This window comes from Parambassis ranga, chromosome 19 (assembly GCF_900634625.1).
Source record: "Parambassis ranga chromosome 19, fParRan2.1, whole genome shotgun sequence".
NCBI lineage: Eukaryota > Metazoa > Chordata > Actinopteri > Ambassidae > Parambassis > Parambassis ranga.
In genome coordinates this window covers 12,802,051-12,811,684 of record NC_041039.1, presented here as the reverse complement: position 1 = coordinate 12,811,684, position 9,634 = coordinate 12,802,051, and the positions used below count along the sequence as shown (strand labels likewise).

General features: G+C 38.5%; 1 protein-coding gene across 1 annotated transcript; it reads left to right on the top strand.

Annotated features, from left to right (window-relative positions):
* The first annotated feature begins 1,413 nt into the window (after positions 1 to 1,413).
* Positions 1,414 to 5,582, top strand: saal1 (serum amyloid A-like 1). Its single transcript, XM_028430031.1, has 13 exons — positions 1,414 to 1,548; positions 2,222 to 2,415; positions 2,536 to 2,637; positions 2,726 to 2,809; positions 2,894 to 2,973; positions 3,061 to 3,120; positions 3,199 to 3,314; positions 3,463 to 3,628; positions 3,755 to 3,837; positions 3,969 to 4,154; positions 4,293 to 4,450; positions 4,541 to 4,633; positions 5,060 to 5,582. Exons 1-13 carry the CDS (start codon positions 1,545 to 1,547, stop codon positions 5,135 to 5,137), a joined length of 1,404 nt encoding a protein of 467 aa, XP_028285832.1. The 5' UTR covers positions 1,414 to 1,544; the 3' UTR covers positions 5,138 to 5,582.
* The last annotated feature ends 4,052 nt before the right edge of the window (positions 5,583 to 9,634 follow it).

The following is a 9,634-nucleotide window of genomic DNA, read 5'->3' as shown; positions in this document are numbered from 1 at the left end:
GTTAAACCATTTAAGTAGGTATTGGAGTTATGATGTAAATAATTGCATTAAATTGTAGGTCACATCATGCATGTTTAAAATGTGCATTCAGCTACCCAAATCAAGAAACTAGTTATTTCTAACTAGGTAACAGTTTGACTTAGAAAATGTACAAATAAACCTAGACTTAGACCTCAAATAAAAATAATTAACTGCAACTATAAGACTAAAATGAAACTTACATTTAACTTATACTCATAAACCTATACTGCCTGAAGTTAATATTTGCTTTTATGTAGCAAGAGTGGAGACTGCATTATCTAAATTGGATCTGGATCATGAAAGCACAGGATGTGTAATTCAACTAAAGGTGTTACATCCTTGATTACCGTCATCCTCTACCTGCAGTGTCACAACATACAGCAGCACATTAGTCTGCAGGTCTTACGCAAAGTCATGTTTTATACATATGTATTTAAAACAAGCTGGTGGAGGGATCCTTTTATATAACACATGTATAGCGTGATTAAAAGGTTATCTGTGGTACTTCTTGAAAACATAGAAAATTATTTTGCATGTCCTCACACGCAGCTATGCAGCTGATGCTCCTCCAAGCGCAAACAGGGCGTCACACCACTCCCACAAGAGGACAGCTGCACGATGAACAAGTCCTCCCTGAATCAACACATGAGACAGGTCTCATGTGTTGATTCAGGGAGGACAGAGCACCTGCCAAATTATCTCAGTTTTGATTAGAGCCTGCCCTATTCACAATTTTGTAATCTCTGTTGACATAACACTAACATCTTGTCATAATTTCTTATCAAACAAAGCCTGTGTTAGAATACAACTGGGACGTAACCTGAGATGTAAGGACAAATCAAGAAAAGCATTTCAATGCGCTGCATATCTTTTTCATCATATTTGAGTTATACTATACAATATATAGTGTAAACAATTGTGGGCTTTATAGTGTTTGTAAATTTTAACTACACTGTATGGACTAAATTATATTTAAGAACTGAAATTAAGTAGTAGCTAGATTAAGAAAAGAAAAGAATAGAAAAGAAAAGAGAAGCATGTTATATATTTTTCAGGAAAAGAAAAATGAAGAGAAACCAACCACATTTTTGGTACCATGTTAAATGTTACTGTCTATTCTGCTGAAAGTAAGCAGTCACAACACTGTGTGCTCTTAGGTTTCTGTGTGCTCTAAGAGCACACAGAAACCAAACTGTCACCTATGATGTGTGGTTGAAAGAAACAAACATGGCCTTATCGGTTTTGTAGCTACAGTAAGGGTGTCAGCTAAAATACTAAGCTTGCTTAATTGTTTGGCAGGTATCCATGTGCTTCCTCCGTGTGAACTGCAGGTGGCGGTATGATTTTAAATCCAGCAGGTTGACCGCAAGAATAAGACTGTTCGCACATGCGCACCTACGTACTGGCACTAAATGGAGGCTGTTTGAAACTGTAGCACTGCTGCATCTGCTGTGTGGTTAAAAAGTCGGATGGCATTGTAGTTGAATTTTACCACCTAGTTACAGTTCTCCAGAGTGGTCGCTATGGGTAAGCTCACATGTAACGTTAAAGCTAACACTAAACAGCTAACAAACCGACAGCGACTCAGAGCTGCTAGCTTGAAAGTTCAATCTGCTAGCGATGCTATATCAAGTACATTTGTATGTGGCTGGCTGCTTTGCCGATGTACTGATTGACGACTGCAGGGTGGTCTTCTACCCGGCCGTCTATCACCAGGAAGGTTCATCCTTATGAGCCGGGTCCTGCTCGAGGTTTATCCTGCTAAAAGCGAGTTCTTCCTTGCCACTGTTGCTCTTAAGGAGGTTCAGGCTCTGGGTCTCTGTGAAACAATTCTGATTGCAAAGAGCTATATAAATAAAGTTGAACTGAATTGAATTAAAAACCTTATTGTTTTCTCTTCACTGAAAATAGAGTAGACAGAATCTACTTTGTATCTTAATTTTCATCACAAAAACCTGAATATTGTAACAGATTTGAAGTAAGACTGCCCACATTAAATGTTGCTGTGTGTAGAAAAATAACTGGTTGCAATCCTTGAACTCATGAATTTCTGTTATGCATTCATTCTTGTTGGTGACTTTATAATACTATAAATATTGGTTGCAGTATAATAAAGTGTACTCCACGTACTGACCGTCTGTATTATCAGGTGACACAGTCACATTGCATCCAACCACCGTGTGTCTGTTTACTCCCCCAGACAGCGGAGATGCTGAACAAGTGGGTAAAGGGAGCTCCTCATCACCAACTAGAAGCTTGTCTCCTGTATTGGACCGTAACCCGTCCCCACCCCCAGACACAGCTGATGGAACTGAGGATGGAGATCTGGATGCCATAGGAGACACTGTGTACAGCAAGCACTGGCTTTTTAGCACCCTGACTCGTCTCATCCATGTAGGCATGCACCTTTTTTCATCATTTATATACAGTGCTTGTTGAGCAGGCTTGTGTACACTTTGTCCTCATCCATTTCATCCCTTTTGTAAATTTCTGTAAAATCATCTTGTTGTTTAGATGGTCACAGAACACGTGGAAGGAAACTCTGAAGGTCAGATGGAGCTCTCTGATGATGATGAGGAAGCTTTATGTAAAGTCTGGGATATGGCAATGGATAAGGTAGAGTTTCTCGTCCTTGTTCCAGAAACTTTGCTCTGTTCAGCTTTGTTTTTCCTCTTGAATTGTTCTATTAAACTACTCTGTGTAGGATGTCGCTGGTTTTCTGCAAGAATTCAAAGCTACAGATATACTTCTCGGAGTGATAGCCAAATCTTATTGTCCACGTCTCACAGTAAGTATATTCTTTTACAGTTCCTATATTTGAAGTATTTAATATAATATATTATAATGTTTCAAACTTTCTGTCTTTCCTGAGGAAATAAGTGTAGGAATCCTTGGAAACATTGCTTGTTTTCCTGATACTTGTGTGACTCTCAGCCAAAATGAAGACTTAGGGTAGGTAAAAGTTTTCACCTCTTAGTGCTGTGGATTTTGCAGTGTTGTGATTCATACTAGTTAATGCAACTCTCTGTGCATCCACAGGGCTGTGCTGTTGCTTCTTCTGGGAGATACCGATCCTCCAACACTGCTGGAGACAAGCAGGTGACGTTTGCATCATTTGTTTGTAGATGTGTGAAACGTGAGAAAGGGAGACATGTTCATGTTCTCTGATGTTTGCAGATTGCTGCTGACCTGTGTATCTCAGGACGATGTCTGCTCACTGTGGCTGCAGCGAATAAGACAGCAGACATCTGTGTGCTCCAACCTTTGTTTCATCATGTGCAGTTCTACCAACAGTACTTTTTTACTTTCTTTTCTTTCTAATAATAAGTGAATTACTAGAAGAAAAATGGTGTTTGACATCATACAATCGTTTGTATAGACTCAAAGTCCCTGTGCTGCCTCTTGTTAACTGTGTGTAACATTTAAATGTGTGTTTTGCAGCTGATCTGCTTGAGAAGGTGGGAGAGCTGGTTGAAAAGCTGTTTGACCTTGACGAAGATCTGATGAAAAGCTGGATCACAGCACAGACAAGTGAGGAGAAAGGGGATGAAAGTGAAAGCCATCTGGATGTGACCTCCAGTCTTCTTGAGGCAGCTAAGCAGCTGAGGTGGGAAACTGAAACTGAAGGAGACAAAGTGTTGTGTTACTGATACAGCAGATTTTAAAACACGGTGCTTATTATGTTGATGATGATGATTTATGATGATTGACCCTCTGCAAATAATTTTAACAGAGTAGAAAATCTAAATGGCTTAGGGGTTTACCTTCACATCCTTCAACTCCTCACTACTGTTGATGAGGGCATTCAGATTTTTGGTAAGACCCATCTCAGTACACTTTTACTAGGCTTTGAATATATTTGTGGACTCATTAACAATTAGGACATTGTGTCTTTACTTGCCCTGAGTTGTTTGAATTTAAATTTTGAATGTAATTGCTTCTTCTAGCTGATCCTGATGGACCAGGCAAATTGGTGTGGGATTTTGTCTGTGACGTTGTGTGTGAAGACCTCTGCCAGCCAAAAGATCTTCCAGTTATCCTGCATGAGCAGAAGATTATTTTGGTTCAGGCGCTTGCTGTGCTGCAGGCTCTTTACAGATGCCACCATCAGTGGTGCAGCAGAAGCGACACGAGTATGTTTGTAACCAATAGGAGACTTTTAACCTATAATGACACTGTTTCATTGCAGTATGCATTAAAATGAACAGACACCAATCTTTTGAATAGGGCTGCTTGAAAGCAGTATATGACATGTTTTTTTTTGTCTGCAGGTCTCCCCCTCATTGGAACCATCTTGCGGGTGTGCCAGTACCACAATGAGTGCAAAGATGATGATACAAACAAAGAAGATGAAACAGATGAACAGCTCCAGACTCTTGCTGAGATCTCAGCTGAATTTTTAGCTGACCTATGCATTCACATTCCTAAGGCAAGAAATGCTTTGCTTATTTGATCCCATTCAGTCAGATCATATACCTTCATGCAGCTGGTAATGGATTTTGTATTTTGTTATTTGTAGGACTTAGTTCCTGAATTGGTAAAGAAAGGTTATCTGACAGAGAAGACTTGTCTCACAGCTGCAGACAGTTTACTTCCTAAATTCAAGACATCGGTAAGTGTTTCCAAAATGGTTTAAGGGTAAATATAAGAAGTAAATGACTGACTCAAAATGTAAGGCATAACAGACATGACAGACTTTTGCAGCTGTACAGATGTGCAAACTGTAGTACATTTGGGCTTTTTTAAATGCTTTTTAGAGTTAATAGACTGCATGACAGAATTATTTGTTCATTTCTGTTCATAATACCTTAAACTGTCTCAGAATTTCTTGTCCAGATGATTACCGGTACTTGTAAGCAGCATAACTGCCATATATGTTAAGAGCCATCTGTGGTCCTACTGTCATAGGAAAGTGTTTCAAGATTTATTTTGGAGATCAGGTCTGATGAGAATGTGTGATGGACTGCTGCCACACACCAGCAGCTTCTGTGGAAAATAAACATTATGCTTCCATCCTGCCCTTCTTCCTCTTGTGCAGTTTCAGCACCTGCAGGCCATGTTGTCAGAGGCTGATCCCCGTCTGGCAGATGTGGTAAAGAAACAGTTTCCTGAGTGAGAGGCTTGCTGATCAGTGTTCAGCACTCGTTCAGACTCTCTCCACCGCTTTTTATAGTAACCAGTATTTCCACTGCAAAGATCCTCCTTCAGGTCAGACTACATGCGTTTCCACCGGAGAAACATCATCACGATGGGCAGAATATGTACTTTCATATAAAGCTACGTTATTTTTTTATTGTTTCTTCTTGGAGACTTATTTTTGTACGTAGTGGTTGACAGACTCTTATTAAAAATGATTTGTCCTTTCAAGCTTTTATCATAAATGTCAGGCAAACAGCAGAACAGTCTTTAATGATTGTAACCACTGCTCCTCATCGTCAGTGCACTTGCCTTAACAAGATGTACTATAATTTTTCAGAGCAGTTGTATAAAGACCACCCAAAACTTAACCTGTAACAGTGTTTTTTAATTTAAACATCTAAATAAAACTCAGGTCCAACAAAGTTTTTATGTATGGAGTTTTGTGTTTATACTTCTTTAATAAGTGATTGGACTTGGGCCTTAATGTCATATTTTTGCCACATGTAGGCCGGTTTCTTTGCCAGACATGCAGTAAGAAAACATAAAAACATGTTTTTACAACACATTCCCCTTGTTTGCATGTTTTTAAAGCAATGCCCTGACCCCCCCCCCAATATATATATATATATATATATATATATATATATGAATATATGAACTATAAATATACGTGTATATATATATATATATATATATATATATATATATATATATATATATATATTTATATATATATATATATATATATATATTTATATATATATATATATATATATATATACACGTATATTTATAGTTCAAGTAAAATTGCATCGAGTGTGTATTGAGTCACCTTTTCAAGCATATGAGTAATGATGCTAATGCTGATGACAACATCAAGTGTTTACCAGAGGGTGACAGTCACTCGGTAAGGACAATAAAATTAGATGAAAGGCTTGAGCCTGGCAACAATAAACTCATTTGGTTTCCAAATGCGCCATTTCACCCACTCATGTAGAAGAGCAGGACAACCTGCGCATTTCCAGCAAGCTTACGAAGGCTCTGTGAATATAGCAGCTTTTTAATTAAAGCTTGGATTGATATGTAGAACACTCTTTCTAATGGAAATCCCGAGATGGTCAGAGTGTATGTGAGGCAGAGATCACCCATGGGGAAACAAAACAACCTCCCCTTCTTTTAAAGCATACTATCTCCAGATATGATGTGCACCTTGACTAGACCTGTGATGCACATAGGTGACTGACGTCTTGATCAGCAAGTCATGTCTTGTTTGTGTTAAAATTGCCTACAATGTAAGCATGCTTGGCCTTTCAAGATTGCTTTTGGCCAGTGACTTGCACTTTGCTGGCTACTATGTCTGCAGGCCTCACTCCCAGGCATGTCATGTCACAGAGATCAGGCTGAAGCCCAGATGTTTTCTGCTGCTCTGCCAAACTTCATTGTCTGTCTGCCAGTCTTCCTGACTGTGTGATATGATTTGACTGTGAACACAGGAGAGCAGGCTGCTCCTTATGTGGTTGTTGCATTATACACATCACTGAACCGAGGCATGTCAGGTCTTACTGATGCTGATGCTTGATGTCAGTTATTTATTTTTCTGTTTAACTCTGCCCACACAATCCGCTGTTCTTTTAAATGACCTGACATTTTGCCCTATAGTGCCATGTGTTCTATTTTTGTCTCACATTTGTGTGTGAAAATACACATCCTCACATTAAATTATTGCATAACCTGGGAAGAACTACAAACTGCATGTTCAAAAAAGCAAACTGCATGTCTATATCTCTCTCTCTCTCTCTCTCTCTATATATATATATATATATATATATATATATATATATATACACAATATATTATGCTATATATATATATATATATATATATATATATATATATATATATATATATATATATGTATATATATATATATGTATATGTATATATATATATATATTATGCATATATATATATATGTATATATATGTATATGTATATATATATATATATTATGCATATATATATATGTATATATATATATATGTATATGTATATATATATATATATATATATATGCATAATATATTTAGATTTAATGAGCATCTCTTCAACAATAAGCCCCCTGTGTAAATTGGCCTCAGTCCCGCTGCTGCAGTTGTGGTCATTGCTGGGGGAGCATGAGTGATAATGAAGGGATAAAGAATGCGTGTGCATTGTCACGTTCCCTCTCCTTTGATTCCAAGGCCTGGCCTATTCACCACCACCTGGTCAAGGCACGTTAATAAAGACACATGATGCTAGTGGTTGCAATCAAAGCCCCCTTCAGCTCATTTCCTGAGTTCCCTGGCTTTCTATCTCTTGTCAACAGAATCACAATGAAACGTTCCTCTTATGTGATCCCCAGAATATGAAAAGCCACGACTGACCTTTCCGGCTTGCAAAAAAAGTGACACAGTTGATATTTCCATTTGCCTCAACAGCCTCTGATGCCTCTTTAACTTGCTTATCTGATAGGATATTGTAATGATAAAGGAGGCAGTAAGGAGGTGTGTGTGTGTGAGCAAGCACATCTATTTTCTTTGGTAAAAGGGTAAACAAAAGTGATGGATTGTACATACATATTTTGCTTCATGCCAGCTGGAAAACAACCTGTGTGATTATATTGTCCCTTACTGTATGGCAGCAATAATAACTCATAACCTTTGTGTAAAATAGTTCCATGTATTTCTAATTTTAATAATCCACCCAGTACATAATATGCCCAAAATCAGTTATTCCTCTATCACTTCCTCCACTGTGTATAACACATCTTTTTTGAATGCGGCAGGTGTTTGTGGGTGCAGCTCTGTCCCGCCCACTTATGTACACTGACGTCTGTCACCTAGTGGCATATGTTGCTGTTTGTTCTGCAATGAAAGAATTGGAGCTAATTAAAGAGCTGCAGTCCTGTCACAGGAAGTGCACGTAAGCAGACCATTCACTGTTCAAATTTGTTAGTTGTTCAAACAAGGCTCGGGATCAGATGAAAGACAGGAATTCTATTGATGAAGTGCTTTTAGAGGACCTTGAATTTTCTGGAAATTCAAACACTAGGTTTATTACCAGCATTGTAAGGAAAGAAAGGCCAGACATCCTACTGGGGTAAAAAACCAACTTATTCCACTGCTAAGGTAGATAAAACTGATCATTCTTATGTACAAATGATCCCTGTAAGTGTGCTGTCACTATATATGCAAAGCACTGACAAGTGTCTGTCTATTTTAATTGTATTTATATTTATTTAAAAAGATGAATAAAATTAAATTTTACTGGAGGTTTTTCTTTGACCTCTGATCTCCCTGCACACAATGCAATACAAGCACAGCTGTTATTGTTCTGTTTTGGCCTTGTTTATCTACCAAATGCTCAAAAAGACATAGAGCACTTCTAAGCTCTAACACAGCTAATGCTCGTGCTGGGCACTTTCTTAGTACCATGGGTGAGATTAACCAGGGAGATCTCTTGCAGCTTGATGCTCAGACACAGTGATTAAATCCCTCTGATTGAAGTGAACAGAACTGGGACAGACTGGCTACGGTGCGGCTCTAGCATACTCAGCCATGTCTGTCACAAACTTTAAGAGTAAGCTTGGCGGTAGGCATTACTTAAAACTCTCGGTTAGGCTTTTAGGACAGTTTGGTCACCCCATGTTTACTCCAAAGCAGTACTGTTTCAGCATAGGATGCATGATAAGTTATCTCTTTGGTTGCAGAATATGCACAGAGTTAAATTTGAATGTTTTTTTGTGATTTGTTTAAAGTACATATTTATCCCTTAGACCGGTAGCTAAGAGTGAGGATGATCAGAAGCTTTTCTTTTAATTAAAGCTGACCTATTGAGGCCCTGCATTTAGTCTTTGGAACTAATTATCCACAGAAAGAATGGAATCACCAGAAGACTGAACAACAATGAGCCATCATGTTCATGCTGCACTCTCTGACCCATGTCAAGCTTGTTGGCTTAAAGCACCTCAAAGCACCTGTGTTAATTACCCTCTGTGTGGCTGAGCAGAGGCAGCACAAACCACAGTGCACTGTTAATAAGAGTCAGTATTAAGGGTCTAATTATTGTTTGATACTAAAATTAACAAGTACAGACTCAGTAGTTGAGGGTTCAAATAAAGGAGATCTGACCCAGGACCTGTCCAAGACACGAGGTGATCAAAGATCCAACCTGCAGAGTGTCTGTAGCATGAAAGTGACATTCATTAGTGTCCTCTCTTTGCGATGGGGGACTCATGGAAGATGTTCATTTAAGAATCTGAACAATACCATGAACAGCAGGTTTTTTCAAGCAAAGTACATGATCCATGCATTAGTCATGGGGCTAGCGTGTTTTCTAAAGTTCACAATGCCTGTCACTGCCTCTTTGTGTTGCTTTAGGCGGCAGCAGCCCATTCAACATCCTGTGACGTTTATTTATGTTTTCTGCTGCAACT

Coding starts and splice junctions, on each gene's coding strand:
- saal1 (XM_028430031.1), top strand. Junction 2,810..2,893: donor CTTATTGTCCACGTCTCACA/GTAAGTATATTC, acceptor GTCTTTCCTGAG/GAAATAAGTGTAGGAATCCT. Junction 4,451..4,540: donor TATGCATTCACATTCCTAAG/GCAAGAAATGCT, acceptor TGTTATTTGTAG/GACTTAGTTCCTGAATTGGT.